Genomic DNA, 20,185 nt, shown 5'->3' with positions numbered 1-20,185 from the left:
TTATGGGTATGCTAGTCATTGACAAGATTAATTCACCTTTAAGCAGGATAATAGCCTAAAACACAAGGCCAAATCTACACTGGAGCTGCTTACCAAGACAACGTTGAATGTTCCTGAGTGGCCTAGTTACAGTTTGACTGAAATCAGCATGGAAATCTATGGAAAGACATGAAAATGTCTGTCTGACTATGATCAACAAGGCAATCAAACAAGCTAAGTGTCAGTATAGAGACAAAGTAGAGTCGAAATTAAACGGCTCAGACACGAGAGGTACGTGGCAGCGTCTACAGTCAATCACGGCCCGCTACCAAAACCTGCAGGCTCTCCTTCACCACAGCCAATGTGAGTAAAACATTTAAACGTGTTAACCCTCACAGGGCTGCCGGCCCAGAGCGCATCCCTAGTCGCGTCCTCAGAGCATGCGCAGACCAGCTGGCTGGTGCGTTTACAGACATATTCAATCAATCCCTATCCCAGTCTGCTGTTCCCACATGCTTCAAGAGGGCCACCATTGTTCCTGTTCCCAAGAAAGCTGAGGTACAGTGCCGTGCGAAAGTATTCGGCCCCCTTGAACTTTGCGACCTTTTGCCACATTTCAGGCATCAAACATAAAGATATAAAACTGTATTTTTTTGTGAAGATTCAACAACAAATGGGACACAATCATGAAGTGGAATGACATTTATTGGATATTTCAAACTTTTTTAACAAATCAAAAACTGAAAAATTGGGCGTGCAAAATTATTCAGCCCCTTTACTTTCAGTGCAGCAAACTCTCTCCAGAAGTTCAGTGAGGATCTCTGAATGATCCCATGTTGTCCTAAATGACTAATGATGATAAATACAATCCACTTGTGTGTAATCAAGTCTCCGTATAAATGCACCTGCACTGTGATAGATTTGAACAATCAACTTGACAGAGCTTGAATAATTACAAAAAATATATAAATGGGCAAATATTGTACAATCCAGGTGTTACCCAAATAGCCTCACAGCTGTAATCACTGCCAAATGTACTTCTACAAAGAATTGACTCAGGGTTGTGAATAGATACAGTGGGGAGAACAAGTATTTGATACACTGCCGATTTGCAGGTTTTCCTACTTACAAAGCATGTAAGCATGCATCCTGTGTAAGGACATCAGCGATAATATTGTAGACCTGCACAAGGCTGGGATGGGCTACAGGACAATAGCCAAGCAGCTTGGTGAGAAGGCAACAACTGTTGGTGCAATTATTAGAAAATGGAAGAAGTTCAAGATGACGGTCAATCACCCTCGTTCTGGGGCTCCATGCAAGATCTCACCTCGTGGGTCATCAATGATCATGAGGAAAGTGAGGGATCAGCCCAGAATTACACGGCAGGACCTGGTCAATGACCTGAAGAGAGCTGGGACCACAGTCTCAATGAAAACCATTAGTAACACACTACGCCATCATGGACTAAAATCCTGCAGCGCACGCAAGGTCCCCCTGCTCAAGCCAGCGCATGTCCAGGCCCATCTGAAGTTTGCCAATGACCATCTGGATGATCCAGAGGAGGAATGGGAGAATGTCATGTGGTCTGATGAGACAAAAATAGAGCTATTTGGTCTAAACTCCACTCACCATGTTTGAAGGAAGAAGAAGAATGAGTACAACCCCAAGAACACCATCCCAACCGTGAAGCACGGAGGTGGAAACATCATTCTTTGGGGATGCTTTTCTGCAAAGGGGACAGGACGACTGCACCGTATTGAGGGGAGGATGAATGGGGCCATGTATCGCGAGATCTTGGCCAACAACCTCCTTCCCTCAGTAAGATCATTGAAGATGGGTCGTGGCTGGGTCTTCCAGCATGACAACGACCCGAAACACACAGCCAGGGCAACTAAGGAGTTGCTCCGTAAGAAGCATCTCAATGTCCCGGAGTGGCCTAGCCAGTCTCCAGACCTGAACCAAATAGAACATCTTTGGAGGGAGCTGAAAGGCTATATTGCCCAGCGACAGCCCCGAAACCTGAAGGATCTGGAGAAGGTCTGTATGGAGGAGTGGGCCAAAATCCTGCTGCAGTGTGTACAAACCTGGTCAAGAACTACAGGAAACGTATGATCTCTGTAATTGCAGACAAAGGTTTCTGTACCAAATATTAAGTTCTGCTTTTCTTATGTATCAAATACTTATGTCATGCAATAAAATGCAAATGTGTTACTTAAAAATCATACAATGTGACTTTCTGGATTTTTGTTTTAGATTCCGTCTTTCATAGTTGAAGTGTACGTACCTATGATAAAAATTACAGACCTCTAAGTAGGAAAACCTGCAAAATCGTCAGGTGTATCAAATACTCCCCACTGTATGTACATTTGATATTTCTGTGTTTCATTTTCAATCAGTTTGAAAAATGTTCTAAAAACATGTTTTCACTTTGTCATTATGGGGAAATGTGTGTAGATGGGTGAGGAAAAGAAACATCTAATTAATCTATTTTGAACACAAAAAAATGTGGAATAAGTCAAGGGTTATGAATACATTCTGAAGGCACTGTACTCACCTGTGATCTTTCTGTTTCTCTCTCTCTTCTCTCTCCACCTCTCATCTCTTATCTCTACTTCCCTTCTCTCTCTACCTCTCTTCTCTCTCCCTCTCGTCTCTCTCTCCTTCTCTCTGTCTCCTAGTTACCCAACATGTTTGGGAACGTGCGCTCCACCATCCTGTCTCTAATGATCGGCTCCTACGCCTCTTCCGCCGTCACATTCCCTGGAGTCAAGGTAGGAGAGTTTACTCCTCAGTTCCCTCTGGGAGTTTAGGTCAGTGTTTGTTACGGTAAAGCACCTTGTGACAAATGCTGATTGATTGATGTTTCACAGAAAGGCCTTACTTGACGGCTTTATTTGATATTGTGATATATTATAGTTCAATTTGCTAAACTCTTTCCCGTACTTCACTCTCTCCCTCCCTCTGTTTCTTCTCTCCAGTTGATCTATGATCTAGGTGTGTCCTTCAGGGTGATCATGTGGGTGTGGTCGGGGCTAGCCGGTCTCGTCTTCCTCAACTGCTTCCTTAATTGGCCGATGGAGGCTTTCCCCGCACCCGAGGAGATCAGCTACACGTCAGTATCCATGACAACGTTACTATAATAACACAACATTACATGACGTAACTCTAATGTTATAGACTGTTACAGTGACCCAAATCATTGAATTACAGAGGGAGGTTTGCTCCAATTCCTCACTCATTTCACTTCACTTCACTTCCTTCCCCTTCTCTCTCTCCTTGCTCCCTCAGCAAGGAGGTGAAGCTGAGTGGCACGGTGATGGATGACAAGGTGACGGGGGACAGATTCTACAGTCATGTGACCACGTTGGGAGAGAAGATGGCGCCGAAGCAGCAGGAGGCAGATCCCTCGTCAGAGCACCTCCCACCTGGAGAGCAGACACAGGGTGAGGAATAGCACAACAAAAACGGTTAGAACCAGATTGAGCTTGTTAGAGAACCAGTCAGAACTAGACATACAGTGGCTTGCGAAAGTATTTGGCCCCCTTGAACTTTGCGACCTTTTGCCACATTTCAGGCTTCAAACATAAAGTTATAAAACTGTATTTTTTTGTGAAGAATCAACAACAAGTGGGACACAATCATGAAGTGGAACGACATTTATTGGATATTTCAAACTTTTTTAACAAATCAAAAACTGAAAAATTGGGCGTGCAAAATTATTCAGCCCCTTTACTTTCAGTGCAGCAAACTCTCTCCAGAAGTTCAATGAGGATCTCTGAATGATCCAATGTTGACCTAAATGACTAATGATGATAAATACAATCCACCTGTGTGTAATCAAGTCTCTGTATAAATGCACCTGCACTGTGATAGTCTCAGAGGTCCATTAAAAGCGCAGAGAGCATCATGAAGAACAAGGAACACACCAGGCAGGTCCGAGATACTGTTGTGAAGAAGTTTATTGCCGGATTTGCATACAAAAATATTTCCCAAGCTTTAAACATCCCAAGGAGCACTGTGCAAGCGATAATATTGAAATGGAAGGAGTATCAGACCACTGCAAATCTACCAAGACCTGGCCGTCCCTCTAAACTTTCAGCTCATACAAGGAGAAGACTGATCAGAGATGCAGCCAAGAGGCCCATGATCACTCTGGATTAACTGCAGAGATCTACAGCTGAGGTGGGAGACTCTGTCCATAGGACAACAATCAGTCATATATTGCACAAATCTGGCCTTTATGGAAGAGTGGCAAGAAGAAAGCCATTTCTTAAAGATATCCATAAAAAGTGTTGTTTAAAGTTTGCCACAAGCCACCTGGGAGACACACCAAACATGTGGAAGAAGGTGCTCTGGTCAGATGAAACCAAAATTGAACTTTTTGGCAACAATGCAAAACGTTATGTTTGGCGTAAAAGCAACACAGCTCATCACCCTGAACACACCATCCCCACTGTTTGGGCCTGCTTTTCTTCAGCAGGGACAGGGAAGATGGTTAAAATTGATGGGAAGATGGATGGAGCCAAATACAGGACTATTCTGGAAGAAAACCTGATGGAGTCTGCAAAAGACCTGAGACTGGGACGGAGATTTGTCTTCCAACAAGACAATGATCCAAAACATAAAGCAAAATCTACAATGGAATGGTTCAAAAATAAACATATCCAGGTGTTAGAATGGCCAAGTCAAAGTCCAGACCTGAATCCAATCGAGAATCTGTGGAAAGAACTGAAAACTGCTGTTCACAAATGCTCTCCATCCAACCTCACTGAGCTCGAGCTGTTTTGCAAGGAGGAATGGGAAAACATTTCAGTCTCTCGATGTGCAAAACTGATAGAGACATACCCCAAGCGACTTACAGCTGTAATCGCAGCAAAAGGTGGCGCAACAAAGTATTAACTTAAGGGGACTGAATAATTTTGCACGCCCAATTTTTCAGTTTTTGATTTGTTAAAAAAAGTTTGAAATATCCAATAAATGTCATTCCACTTCATGATTGTGTCCCACTTGTTGTTGATTCTTCACAAAAAAATACAGTTTTAAATCTTTATGTTTGAAGCCTGAAATGTGGCAAAAGGTCGCAAAGTTCAAGGGGGCCGAATACTTTCGCAAGGCACTGTAACTGCTTAGAACCGGATACAGTTAAATGGAACTGGTCAGAACCGGTCAGAGCTGGTCTTCCAGGGCTTCACTCACCAACCAGAATCAATGGACGATATTGAGCTCAACCCTACTATAAAATCTCTGTTCAACTTTTTAATACATATGTGTTAACAAATTGACAAAGAAACTTACCCAAGTATCATTATCTCATGTTTAATTCTTACCACCGCCCCTTCTTTCCCCTGACAGGTGGCCCTCCGTTTCGTAGTTCAGTCTGCTCGCCCATCTTCCTGTGGAGTCTCATCACCATGGCAATGACCCAGCTGCGCATCATCTTCTTTATGGGCGCCATGAACAGGATGCTGGAATTCCTGGTTACCCACGGAGACCCACACCGTAAGGACCAATCACTTGTAACGGTTTTAAGATGTGGGCACTGTCACATTAGCAAGACTGATTTGCTCATGGCTCACCTTTTGTTTCCCATTATTAAGTGACGTGACCCAAAATGTGAGCGCAGAGGTCAGTCTGCCACATATCTTCATCTTTTTTGTTGTTGTAAAGTATATTGAGACGTGAAATGCGCTGTAAAAAAAAAAATGGACTTGAATATCTGTGGCACTGAATGGTCACAGTTGTAGGAGAATGGCATCTGTGATTTGTTATGATGTCAGTGGGTGGGAATTTGGGACTTCCGTGACTTTCTGTGTGTTTTCTGTTTTCAGCCTCTAAGGATCTATTGATGGAGGCAGAGACACAAGGTGAGAGAATGAGACATTCCATTGGAACATTCCATTGTGTGTGTGGAGAGAGTTGTGTGTTTGTGAATGTGTGCGTGCGTGCGTGCGTTCGGGTTTGTGAGAGAGAGCGAGAGGGCCTGTGTGTGTTGTACTGTTTAGTGACTACGTACGTGTGTGTGTGTGTGTGTTTTCTGACTGTGGGTCTCCTCTCCACAGTGGGTTTCTACTCGTCAGTGTTTGGCTCCCTGCAGCTGCTCTGCCTCCTCACCTGTCCTCTGATTGGCTACATCATGGACTGGAGGATGAAGGAGTGCGACGTAGACCAGAGGTGTGCGTGTGTGCATGCACGTGTGTGTGTGACAGAGAGGGAGTGAGAGTGAAACAGAGAGAGAACGGAACCAAGAGAGAGAGAGAGAACATAGGAACTTCAGTTATAAACCACTCAATCTCATCCATCATGCTGATTGGACAGTGTTTACACTTACAGCCCACTAAGAAAATATCTGGGCCCGAGGTATTTTAAACACATTCACCTAGTCATTCCTGCTCCCCCTAGTAAACTGCATGTCCTTGTATGTGTCTATTGGTGCCTGGGATGCATTAATACAAAATCACCACTAGCTGGCGACATAAGCTGTTCATCCCTATGGAGAGATGGACAGCGTTTCACAAATATTGGTCACTCAGATTTCTTTAAGGGAGAAATAATTCAGAGGAGACCAAGCATGACATGCTGAGAGAGAGCAGGGTTGTGTTCATTAGACATTAACTAAAGAAAACGGAGTAAAAAAAATAATAATTCCATTGCAAACATTTTTTAACATGTTTTCTGTAGCGTTCCCTAACAAACACAACCCTTTGGTATTTTCCTGATGCTTTTTTATTTAATTTATCCCTGACCTCTTCTCTCCAGCCAACTTGAACCCCCGAAGAGAGACAGGAAGATCCAGAAACTGACCAATGCCATCCGCGCTTTCATCATCACCAACGTTCTACTGGTCATCTTCGGAGTCATCCAGATGCTAGACAACCTGCCTGTACAGGTAAGAAGACAGCCACATGACCCTACCCCTACCTCACACACCTCACCTGGGGTGCGCTCAGCAGGACACAGCGTTGTGGAACGTTACGACAGGAATATATTATATAGACAAACTAGCCTCTCTCTGAAATGTTAAAAAAGGAATCACGTCAGCTCTATTTGTGATATTTTGATCTGCAACGTTGCGCAACATTTCCCTACTGAACATGGCCCAATACAGGTAGGAACACAGTCACATGACCATGCCTCCCTACTGACCCCTGTACAGGTAAATAAACATAAAATGCTGATAACTCGCCTTGTGACAAGAACCCTGGCTACATGTCAGTGTTCATTTTAGCATTTTTACAAGAATATATTTGAGTCTTAATCACACTTGTCAGTTGAATAATGATTTAGTCTAGTTATAGTCGAAATGCTGAAAACGGTGCGTCATTTTAGTCAACTAAATGACCTTTCATTTTAGTCAACTAAATGACCTTTCATTTTAGTCAACTAAATGACCTTTCATTTTAGTCAACTAAATGACCTTTCATTTTAGTCAACTAAATGACCTTTCATTTTAGTCAACTAAATGACCTTTCATTTTAGTCAACTAAGTGACCTTTCATTTTAGTCAACTAAATGACCTTTCATTTTAGTCACATCACATTTGTATCGCCTCTTTAACCTGTAGTAGACATAAGTCACTTACTTCCATGTGCACACACATACATAGCCTTGTCCTATTGATAGGTTTGGTTTCTGAGCTTTAACTATTATTAATCATTAGTTATAAAAGAGACAGCAAATCAAATTCGATTGGTCACATACACATGGTTAGCAGATATTAATGCAAGTGTAGCGAAATGCTTGTGTTTCTAATTCCGACTATGTAGTAATATCTAACAAGTAATCTAACAAGTTCACAACAACTACCTTATAACACACAAATGTAAAGAGATGAATAGAATATGTACATATATATATATATATATGGATGAGCGATGGCGCGCGGCATAGGCAAGATGGTATAGAATACAGTATATCCATATGAGATGAGTAATGTAGGATATGTAAACATTATTAAAGTGGTATTATTTAAAGTGACCAGTGATACCTTTATTAAGTTCATTTATTTAAGTGGCCAGAGATTTGAGTCTGTATGTTGGCAGCAGCCTCTCTATGTTAGTGATGGCTGTTTAACAGTCTGATGGCCTTGAGATAGAAGCTGTTTTTCAGTCTCTCGGTCCCAGCTTTGATGCACCTGTACTGACCTCGCCTTCTGGATGATTGTCGCGTTCTGACCTTAGTTTTTTTTGTTATGTCTTTGTTTTAGTATGGTCAGGGCGTGAGTTGGGTGGGTTGTCTATGTTTATTTTTCTATGAGTTGGTATTTCTGTGTTTGGCCTGGTATGGTTCTCAATCAGAGGCAGCTGTCAATCGTTATCCCTGATTGAGAACCATACTTAGGCAGCCTGTTTTCACCCTTGATTTGTGGGTGATTATTTTCTGTCTGTTTGTTCCACACGGAACTGTTTCGGGTTTTGTTATTTCATGTTGTTATTTAGTATTTTTCTGTGTTCTATTAAAAGTATCATGAACACTTACCACGCTGCGCATTGGTCCTCCGATCCTTCCTACTACTCCTCATTAGAGGAGCAAGAAGACCGTTACAATGATAATGGGATGAACAGGCAGTGGCTCAGGTAGTTGTTATCCTTGATGATCTTTTTGGCCTTCCTGTGACATCGGGTGCTGTAGGTGTCCTGGAGGGCAGGTAGTTTGTGCCGGTGATGCATTGTGCAGACCGCACTACCCTCTTGAGAGCCTTGCGGTTGAGGGTAGTGAAATTGCCGTACCAGGTGGTGATACAGCCCGACAGGATGCTCTCGATTGTGCATCTGTAAAAGTTTGTGAGTGTTTTAGATGACAAGCCAAATTTCTTCAGCCTCCTGAGGTTGAAGAGGTGCTGTTGCGCCTTCTTCACCACGCTGTCTGTGTGGGTGGACCATTTCAGTTTGTCCGTGATGTGTACACCGAGGAATTAAACTTTCCACCTTCTCCACTACAACACCTACTCATTCAAGGGTTTTTCTTATATTTTTACTATTTTCTACATTGTAGAATAATAGCGGAGACCACCAAAACTATGAAATAACACACATGGAATCATGTAGTAACCAAAAAAGTGTTAAACAAATGAAATCATATTTTATATTTGAGAAAATCTTCAAATAGCCACCCTTTGCCTTGATGAAAAAAATAAGAAAATGTTGGTGGTCTTGTTTGCGTATATAAGGAATTTGAAATTATTCATACTTTTACTTTTTGATATTTAAGTACATTTTAGGAATTACATTTACTTTTGATACTTCAGTATCCAGTGATGTAGTCGAGTCACTAAACTTTGAGTCAGAATTGAGGTGCAAATAGTCTGGGTAGCCATTTGATTAGATGTTGAGGAGTTTCATGGCTTGGGGGTAGAAGCTGTTTAGAAGCCTCTTGCACCTAGACCTGGCGCCCCGGTATCGCTTGCCGTGCGGTAGCAGAGAGAACAGTCTATGACTAGGGCCTTCCTCTGACACCGCCTGGTATAGAGGTTCTGCATGGCTTGCGGTCGAAGGCCCGGCAGTGATGCTCTCGATGGTGCAGCTGTAGAAGCTTTTGAGGATCTGAGGACCCATGCCAAATCTTTTCAGTCTCCTAAGGGGGAATAGGTTTTGTTGTGCCCTCTTCACGACTGTCTTGGTGTGCTTGGACCATGTTAGTTTGTTGGTGATGTGGACACCAAGGAACTTAAAGTTCTGAACTTGCTCCACTACAGCCCTGTCAATGAGCATGCAGACATGCTCGGTCCTCCTTTTCCTGTAATCCACAATCATCTCCTTTGTCTTGATCAAGTTGAGGGAGAGGTTGTTGTCCTGGCACCACATGGCCAGGTCTCTGACCTGTATCACTAGCCACTTTAAACACTTAATATAATGTTTACATACCCTACATTACTCATCTCATATGTATATACTGTACTCTATACCACCTACTGCATCTTGCCATCTTTATGTAATACATGTATCACTAGCCACTTTAAACAATGGCACTTTTATATGTTTACATACCCTACATTACTCATCTCATGTATATACTGTACTCGATACCATCTACTGCATCTTGCCTATGCCGTTCTGTACCATCACTCATTCATGTATCTTTATGTACATATTCTTCATCACTTTACACTTGTGTGTATAAGGTAGTTGTTGTGAAACTGTTAGGTTAGATTACTCGTTGGTTATTACTGCATTGTCGGAACTAGAAGCACAAGCATTTCGCTACACTCGCATTAACATCTGCTAACCATGTGTATGTGACAAATATAATTTTATTTGATTATAGGCTGTCTCGTCTGTGATCAGGCCTACCACTGTTCTCATCAGCACAACTTAATGATGGTGTTGGAGTTGTGCCTAGCCTCGCAGTCATGAGTGAACAGGGAGTACAGGAGGGGACTGAGCACACACCCCTGAGGGTCCCCTGTGTTGAGGATCAGCATGGCAGATTTGTTGTTACCTACCCTTACCACCTGGGAGAAGCCCGTCAGGAAGTCCAGGATCCAGTTACAGAGGGAGGGGTTTAGTCCCAAGGTCCTTAGCTTAGTGATGAGCTTTGAGGGAACTATGGTGTTGAACACTGAGCTGTAGTTAATAAATAGCATTCTCACATAGGGGATCCTTTTGTCCAGGTGGGAAAGGGCAGTGTGGAGGGCAATAGAGATTGCATCATCTGTGGATCTGTTAGGGCGGTATGGAAATTGTAGTGGGTCTAGTGTTTCTTGGATAATGGTGTTGATATGACCCATGACCGGCCTTTCAAAGCACTTCATGCCTACAGACGTGAGTGCTAGGGGTCGGTAGTCATTTAGGCAGGTTACCTTAGTGTTCTTGGGCACAGGGACTATGATGGTCTGCTTCAAACATGTTGGTATTACAGAATCAGACAGGAAGGTTGAAAATGTCAGTGAAGACACTTGCCAGTTGGTCAGTGCATGCTCGGAGTACACGTCCTGCTAATCCGCCTGGCCCTGCGGCCTTGTGAATGTTGACCTGTTTAAAGGTCTTACTCAGATCGGCTGTGGAGAGCGTGATCACACAGTCGTCCGGAACAGCTGATGCTGTTATGCATGTTTCAGTGTTACTTGCCTCGAAGCGAACATAGAAGTAATTTAGCTCATCTGGCAGGCTTGTGTCACTGGGCAGCTGTCGGCTGTGCTTTCCTTTGTAGTCTGTAAAGTTTGCAAGCCTTGCCACATCCGACGAGCGTCAGATGCCTCACAAGTACTCAAGTGGCAGCTTCATTAAATAGTACCCGTTTCAACATCAACAGTGAAGAGGCAACTCCACGATGCTGTCCGTCTAGGCAGAGTTCCTCTGTCCAGTGTCTGTTTTTTTGCCCATCTTAATCTTGTCTTTTTATTTGCCAGTCTGAGATATGGCTTTTTCTTTGCAATTCTGTCTGGATGGCCAGCATCCCGGAGTCGCCTCTTCACTGTTGACGCTGAGACTGGTGTTTGCGGGTACCCACAAATGCTGATGCTCCAGATACTAAACTAGTCTAAAGAAGGCCAGTTGTATTGCTACTTTAATCAGGACAAGTTTTCAGCTGTGCTAACATAATTGCAAAAAGGTTTTCTAATGATCAATTAGCCTTTTATAAACTTATAGTTTTTTTCTGGGTCTATTTGGTCAGTTATAGTGTCACTGAAAAATAGGTGATTTATTTTAGTCACTATTTCTGTTGACGGAATGAATACGGCTACAGGTTCTTAAAAACAATCTAACTATCTATGGTTTGCTGTAACCAAATAAAACCCATCCCTGCACTTTGGAGTTTTAACGCCAAACCTTAAGAAAATGTTAATGCTTTAAAACAGAACAGGCTAAGAGAAAGTATAATAGTATAAATGAATGTTATTGGTCTATTTGATTCCTTTTACTGTCTTCTCTCGGTTGATGAGATTATGTATTTTTTGGGGTATATATATTTAGTTTTCATGTATTTTCAAGAGGACCACAATGGAACTTGTTTGTGTTACCCTTGATGATTTTGAAATGCAGCAGTATCCACGTGTGGTCGTATTGTGTTTTTTAAATTCAAATAAAATCAACTATTTCTCTTCCTCTCCACCCCCCTATCCTTTTATTTTCCTACTACCCTACTTTCTCTTTCTCTCTCCTTTTTCTCTCTTTTCCTCCCTCCCAGATAATTTCCTTCATCGTCCACACCATGGTCAGAGGTTTCGTCCACTCCTGTGCTGGAGGACTCTATGCTGCTGTGTAAGTACATTACAACGTCAACTAAGCACTTTGTTGGACTTTTGCTTTCCAGCATATTACACCCACGCTATGATCGTCTCAGTTAGATTCGCAGGTGTGCGTGTCAGAGTTTTGAGAATGGTTTGTTACACAATTTGGAAAACACTGTTACATATGAATAGGCACAGGGACTTTAAACTTTAAAATATGCATTTTCTTAACAAAACATTGGTGCTACAGGTAAGGTGTCTGTTTCGGTTAAGTATGGTACAGTCAGTTTTGATTGGAGAGGTAACCATTACATCCCGCCCCTATCCAGATATCCGTCCAATCACTTTGGGACATTGACGGGGATGCAGTCGATGATCAGCGCGCTGTTCGCTCTCCTCCAGCAGCCTCTCTTCGTCATCATGGTGGGACACCTGGGAGGAGACCCCTACTGGGTGAGGCCACACACACACACACACACACACACACACACACACACACAAACACGCACGGAGAGCATACACACTACTGAGATAAGGCAAATTAATTACAACTGATTCATGTGAATGGACAGAAATAGAAAATTGAGGCAATAAGATTTATTAGAAAAGTATGTCTCAAACACGTTCTTTCTCTGACTAACTCTATCCTCCAATCGACAGATCAACCTGAGCCTGCTCATTGCCTCATTGGCTGGATTCCTGTTGCCTGGATACCTGATCTATCACCGTAGGAACCTGATGCGAGAGAAGGTGGAGAAGCGTGAGAGGGAGGCCGCTAACCAATCAGAAAGAGAGAGAGAAACCTTAAGGCAATCAGAAAATGGCCATACCAAAAACCATACTAATGGACATCTCAGCAATTAGGCCTAAGAATCTTGACCGAACTAACAGTCAAATATCATCATCGTTAATTGTAAAATATCATTATAGACCATCGTCATGATGATGACATTGATGGTTGTCATTTTCAACAAGGACAGTGATGACAATGTTGTGCACTGGAGTTTGGACTTGAGTCCATGTCGCCCTTAATCCGTTTTTAATTTGACACCAAAATACACACTCAATATACTCATGACTGTTTTAGGTATGACATGCCAAAGAAATCCTAAAATATACATTTAACTCATATTTATTTGAATTAAAACTATGGAAATCTCAATGGAAATCGAGGTTCGGCAATTCAATAACTAAGCGATAATATTTCCGATGACCAAAAATGACATGAAGGTTATTAGTACCATTTCAGGTCACCCTTCAACCAACCGGAAGCACAGCTCTCAGTATTCTGTAGTAGACAGGAACGGAATCTCTTTCGCCATCAGATTGGCTGGTGTAACGTTGAACTACCGCCCCCACCCAACCATACCACAGTCACTTCCTTCATTTAGGCCTAGCAGCCAGTCTGGTAGTAATATTTTATCAGACAGTGTTTGTTGTTCTTTCCCGGTTCCCTCCCTGTATCTATACTTGTCTTTATTTTGTCTGTACATCCAGTGGACAATACAGATTAGGAGGAGACAAAGTGGGAATGGTGGAGAAAGGGAACCTCAGTTTCCAAATCCATGTGCCTAGACCACCAGCCCATGGGGCCTGCACATCCATATCATTTTTACTATCAATCTGCACCTGCAATCTTTCCCTGTGTCCTCTTCTTTATGTCCATGTCAGACCTGTCATTATGTCCACCTGAAATCTTTCCCCCGTGTCCTCTTCTTTATGTCCATGTCAGACCTGTCATTGTAAGTCCACTAAGTGCTATGCCCACTTGGTCAAGTCTGCGGCTGTGTCTGAAATGGCACCCTATATAGTGCACTACATTTAACCAGGGCCCATAGGGTAAAAGTTTGGACACACCCTGGGTCACTACCGCTATGTCCCTGTGTTCATCCCAGAGTTAGTATTTGAAATGTCTCCGTGCATCACAATGTGTCCACCCGAAATGTGGGCTGAGTCCCAGATGGCACCCTATTTCCTATATAGTGCACTACTTTTGACCAGAACCATATGGGCCCTGTTCAAAGGCAGTATACTACATAGGAAATTGGGTGCCATGTGGGACACAACCTAGGTTTTGAGATGACATCATTAGCCGTTGTCATTTCTGCCAATCATAGCTAAATTCAGGACAGTGGTACGGTGTATGAGGTGTTGTGCAGGCACAGCCTAGTTTGTAACAATATTGATGGAACTTTGTTTTTAGAGAATCATGTTATTGAACTTGTTGCATATCATGAAATTGGAACGTGAAATGTCTGTATAGTTATATAGAAATGCCAAATCGGTACCTGTCACCGAAACCTTTAAGGTCAGCTATTGCACGTGAGCTTTTACGGAGAGTTGTAGATTAGTTTTACAGAAAAGTATTTATTTGTATAAACGTGGGAAAGAGTACTTGTCGAAACCTGATTCAATCTGGAGAACCAACCAACCATCTTGACATTTTAAACAGTATTTACAGTTAACAGTATGAGAGAAAATCACAGACAGATGTGTTGCTCAAATCAACTCCAAAAGCTGGTTGAATCTGACCAACCAACCGTGTTCAGTGTTTAAAAACAAAACATTATTTACAGTTAACAATACTGCATGAGGTCAAATAAAACAGTATTTACAGTTAACAGTACTGTATGAGGTCAAATATAACAAACTGTATTACTAGCTAGCAGTACTGTATGAAGTAAGATGGATGCACCTGAACCCCGATATCACTGTCCCCATGACAACGACAGTAGAACCACCTCATTGGAGCAGGGCTTCATTTAGCAGGTACATTGTGGCTGCTAGGCTATTTATTTAGGGTACAGAACATCCAAAATGGCACCCTATTCCTTATATTGTGCACGACTTTTGACCAGAGCCCTATGGGGGCAAAAGTAATGCACTATATACACTATATAGGATATGGGGTGCCATTTGGGATGGAGACAGTGTGTATGTAGTAGCGCTTGAATCTAAAAGATAACTGTCATGTAATAATGAATTGAATTATTCATAAATGAAATGTGTGTGCTTTATTGTAAGTGCCTGGGAAGCAAGTATTTTTTTGTGTGCTAGCCTGGTCCCAGATCTGTTTGTGCTCTTGCCAACTCCATTGCTCATTGTCAAGCCAAACATGGCATGACAATAAGTGAAATGAAGTTGACATGATCGCACGAACAGACTGGCACTCGGGTATGCGTAGTACCTATAGAAGCCTGAAATGCACTATGAGAATGTAAAGCCATAGTTTTGCTGCGTATGCTTGTTGGATGTTCTCTCATCTTTTTAAGACTTGAGAGTTGCTTTGCTATTTATTTGATTTGCGCATCCCGAAAAATAACATTTGGTTCATCCACATCACAGTTGCTCTCCAACTATGAGAGTAGGAGTGGTGATCTAGGATCTGTTTTGCCTTTTAGATCATAATGAATTAGATAACATGGACAGTGGGAGGGGACCTGATCCTAGATCAGTGCTGCTACTCTGAGATGCTTTATGAATACAGCAACTTTCCCATATTTCCACCGCTGTGTGTGAGAACATCCATTATTATCACTGATCTTATAACATTTGTAATAATAAGATCATATTATACGGGCCAATGTGGTGAAGAGAATGTAAGAGGATCCAGAACAATGTATTATAAATAGGCTTTGAATAGAAAATGTCATATTTAAAGACATGCTCCGGAACTTTGATGACAAATAAGTTTTTTTTTTCAACCGCCCGCTTTGGGTTGGATGTGTCAATGTGTGGTTCATACATGCATAATTACTGTCTTGCCTCAATTAGCCACAAAATCCAGAGTTTGAAAGCGACTGTTTTCTGGAAGCTGTGTGGCGCCATTTTCCATACTATTTCACCCACGCGGGAAAGCCCCCTAGCAACGAGGTTCAGCCAATGAGCTTTTAGCCCCTCGCCATTTGAGTGACAGTTAGCAAGATGCACAAACAGCAGAGCGAGAGAGAGAGCAAGCAATGATGTGGTGCACATATCTGCACATATGTGACGTAGTACGCAATTTCCGGGGACCACTTTTGGCTAGTGAGCATTACTTTCAGAACTACTGGCTAACAAGTATACACAAGTACCGGAGAATCTCTTTAAGTGATTTCACTGATGTTTTTGGGGTGCTTCTCTTTGTGAAGTAATAAATTAACAGATTTCAACTTGCGAGCCTGTATTTTATTGGTTTATAGTGAACACGACCCAGGTTTTATTTTATTTTATTTTTATTTCACCTTTATTTAACCAGGTAGGCTAGTTGAGAACAAGTTCTCATTTACAACTGCGACCTGGCCAAGATAAAGCATAGCAGTGTGAACAGACAGCAACACAGAGTTATACATGGAGTAAACAATAAACAAGTCAATAACACAGAAAAAAAGAAAAGAGTCTATATACATTGTGTGCAAAAGGCATGAGGAGGTAGGCGAATAATTACAATTTTAGCAGATAAACACTGGAGTGATACATGATCAGATGGTCATGTGCAGGTAGAGATACTGCTGTGCAAAAGAGCAGAAAAGTAAATAAATAAATAACAGTACGGGGATGAGGTAGGTAAATTGGGTGAGCTATTTACCGATGGACTATGTACAGCTGCAGCGATCGGTTAGCTGCTCAGATAGCAGATGTTTAAAGTTGGTGAGGGAGATAAAAGTCTCCAACTTCAAGCGATTTTTTTTTTAGCAATTCGTTTCAGTCACAGGCAGCAGAGAACTGGAAGGAAAGGTGGCCAAATGAGGTGTTGGCTTTGATCAGTGAGATACACCTGCTGGAGCGCGTGCTACGGGTGGGTGTTGCCATCGTGACCAGTGAACTGAGATAAGACAGAGCTTTACCTAGCATGGACTTGTAGATGACCTGGAGCCAGTGGGTCTGGCGACGAATATGTAGCGAGGACCAGCCGACTAGAGCATACAGGTCGCAGTGGTGGGTGGTAGCTCAGTTGGTAGAGCATGGCGCTTGTAACGCCAGGGTAATGCCAGGGTAGTGGGTTCGTTTCCCGGGACCACCCATGCGTAGAATGTATGCACACATGACTGTAAGTCGCTTTGGATAAAAGCGTCTGCTAAATGGCATATATTATATTATATTATATTACTTTAGTAACAAAGCGGATGGCACTGTGATAAACTGCATCCAGTTTGCTGAGTAGACTATTGGAAGCCATTTTGTAGATGACATCGCCAAAGTCGAGGATCGGTAGGATAGTCAGTTTTACTAGGGTAAGTTTGGCGGTGTGAGTGAAGGAGGCTTTGTTGTGGAATAGAAAGCCGAATCTAGATTTGATTTTGGATAGGAGACGTTTGATATGAGTCTGGAAGGAGAGTTTACAGTCTAGTCAGACACCTAGGTACTTATACAGTGGGGCAAAAAAATATTTAGCCAGCCACCAATTGTGCAAGTTCTCCCACTTAAAAAGATGAGGCCTGTAATTTATCATAGGTACTCTTCAACTATGACAGACAAAATGAGAAAAAAAATCCAGAAAAATCACATTGTATGATTTTTTATGAATTTATTTGCAAATTATGGTGGAAAATAAGTATTTGGTCACCTACAAACAAGCAAGATTTCTGGCTCTCACAGACCTGTAACTTCTTCTTTAAGACACTCCTCTGTCCTCCACTCGTTACCTGTATTAATGGCACCTGTTTGAACTTGTTATCAGTATAAAAGACACCTGTCCACAACCTCAGTCACACTCCAAACTCCACTGTGGCCAAGACCAAAGAGCTGTCAAAGAACACCAGAAACAAAATTGTACAGGCCTCTCATCTTAAGTGGAAGAACTTGCACATTGATGGCTGACTAAATACTTTTTTGCCCCACTGTATAGAGGGTCCAGATTGTCAAGCCCAGCTGATGTGTACAGGTCCAGGTTTTGCAGCTCTTTCAGGTGTGGGTCATTAGGTCATTCCTTGGCTGAGGGATTACAGAACTGTGGATTTATAGACTGACTCTACAGAGTCCGAACATGGCTGGTGAGTAACCTTCTCAAACTAAGACAGATATGGGAACTTTATTTTTCTACCTGTAAAGATAAGGGTGTAAACCGAAGCCTACATCAACAGGATAAGGTGAAGTGTATTTTAGTTTACAAGAAGTGGCAAGGATGTACGGAGTCTTGCAGTAGAAATTGACCTAAGATCAGTTATGTTTTTTTTAGGTAGGGATTGGTCTTGAGTAAACTGAAAGAGAAGGATGCATTAGATCAGGGGTTGTAAATCAGCCTATTCTTTCTTAACCTCGTTCCCAGTCTCAATTGCTACTGCATAAAGAGCCGACTTGTCGACTAGATTAGTAATTGTTTTTATATTTTATTTAGTGAATCCAAAGTTGTCAGTTAAGGGTCCAGAGAGTCGAAATGCAAAGACACATTTTCTGTGAAATCACGTGACGTCATTGAGATGGGTTACAATGTTAGTAAACAATGTTACTGTTATGACTATCTTCAGATATGTTCTTTAATATTTGATACAGGCTTTGCTATCTCCACCTCTGCCCATAAACCCTCCTGAAGGCTGATGCCTCGCTGTGTATCCTGGCACATCACCCTCTACTTCAAATCTTAGTCAGTTTATTGAATAAACTAGCAAATGACATGCGTGAATTGTGGCTAACAAGGACTTTTGTCTTGTTGTATAACGTAATAAAGTGTCCTCTAGTACATGGCAACAACCACCAAGAATGTAACATTTACATTATCATTAGAAGTAAGAGCTACGACAATTAAAATTGGGCACGGAAGAGTAGATTCACTTCCCAGAATATTTTAACATTTTAAGGGACCTTCAGTAGTACCCTTGCTGCAGCAAGGGACATTGTTAATGTAACAAACTCTCTCACAGGGCAAAGGTCATTAGCAAGCATCTAATATATAATATATTGTGCATTGTGAAGGTATTCAGACCCCTTGACTTTATCCACATATTTGTTATATTACAGACGTATTTAAAAATGATTAAATTAAAAATGTTTTGTCTTTATCTTCACAATACCCCATAATGACAAAATGAAACAGTTGGTTTAGTCATTTTTTGCAAATGTATAAAAAAAAAAAACAAGGGCCTCCCTGGTGGCGCAGTGGTTAAGGGCGCTGTACTGCAGCGCCAGCTGCGCCACCAGAGACTCTGGGTTCGCGCCCAGGGTCTGTCGTAACCGGCCGCGACCGGCAGGTCCGTGGGGCGACACACAATTGGCCTAGCGTCGTCCGGGTTAGGGAGGGTTTGGCCGGTAGGGAAATCCTTGTCTCATCGCGCACCAGCGACTCCTGTGGCGGTCCGGGCTCAGTGCGAGCTAACCAAGGCTGCCAGGTGCACGGTGTTTCCTCCGACACATTGGTGCGGCTGGCTTCCAGGTTGGATGTGTGCGGCTTGGTTGGGTTGTGTATCGGAGGACGCATGACTTTCAACCTTCGTCTCTCCCGAGCCCGTACGGGAGTTGTAGCGATGAGACAAGATAGTAGCTACTAAACAATTGTGGAGAAAAAGGGGTAAAAAACAAACAAAAAAACAGATACCATATTTACATTAGTATTCAGACCCTTTGCTATGAGACTCAAAATTTAGCTCTGTTTCCATTGCTCATCATTGAGATGTTTCTGCAAATTAATTGGAGTCCACCTGTGGTATATTCAATTGATTGGATTATGATTTGGAAAGGCACACACCTGTCTACAGTATATAAGGTCCCATAGTGCATGTCAAAGCAATGCATGTCAGAGCAAAAAACAAAGCCATGAGGTCGAAGGAATTGTCCGTAGAGCTCTTCGATAGGATTGTGTCAAGGCACAGAACTGGGGAAGCGTACCAAAACATTTCTGAAGCATAGAAAGGTCCCCAAGAACACAGTGGCTTCCATTATTCTTAAATGGAAGAAGTTTGGTACCACCAAGACTCTTCTTAGAGCTGGCAGCCCAGCTAAACTGAGCAATCGGGGTGAAGGGTCTTGATCATGGAGGTGACCAAGAACCTGATGGTCACTCTGACAGAGCTCCAGAGTTCCTCTTTGTAGATTTCTCCAGAGAGACAACCATCTAAGGCACTCTAC

General features: G+C 42.4%; 1 protein-coding gene across 1 annotated transcript in view; it reads left to right on the top strand.

Annotated features, from left to right (window-relative positions):
* LOC118395441 (large neutral amino acids transporter small subunit 3-like) overlaps window positions 1-16,300 on the top strand; it is a 52,045-nt gene extending 35,745 nt beyond the window's left edge. Inside the window, exons 6-15 of the mRNA XM_052464602.1 lie at window positions 2,658-2,750; window positions 2,958-3,091; window positions 3,268-3,422; window positions 5,332-5,478; window positions 5,808-5,843; window positions 6,039-6,150; window positions 6,736-6,865; window positions 12,103-12,176; window positions 12,475-12,598; window positions 12,806-16,300. Of these exons, the coding sequence (XP_052320562.1) occupies window positions 2,658-2,750; window positions 2,958-3,091; window positions 3,268-3,422; window positions 5,332-5,478; window positions 5,808-5,843; window positions 6,039-6,150; window positions 6,736-6,865; window positions 12,103-12,176; window positions 12,475-12,598; window positions 12,806-13,009 (1,209 nt within the window). The 3' untranslated portion in view covers window positions 13,010-16,300. The remainder of the gene's footprint in view (window positions 1-2,657; window positions 2,751-2,957; window positions 3,092-3,267; window positions 3,423-5,331; window positions 5,479-5,807; window positions 5,844-6,038; window positions 6,151-6,735; window positions 6,866-12,102; window positions 12,177-12,474; window positions 12,599-12,805) is intronic.
* The last annotated feature ends 3,885 nt before the right edge of the window (window positions 16,301-20,185 follow it).

Source organism: Oncorhynchus keta, chromosome 16, assembly GCF_023373465.1.
Source record: "Oncorhynchus keta strain PuntledgeMale-10-30-2019 chromosome 16, Oket_V2, whole genome shotgun sequence".
Lineage (NCBI taxonomy): Eukaryota > Metazoa > Chordata > Actinopteri > Salmoniformes > Salmonidae > Oncorhynchus > Oncorhynchus keta.
The sequence above is the reverse complement of the archived record's forward strand: the minus strand, read 5'-3'. Positions and strand labels throughout refer to the sequence as shown.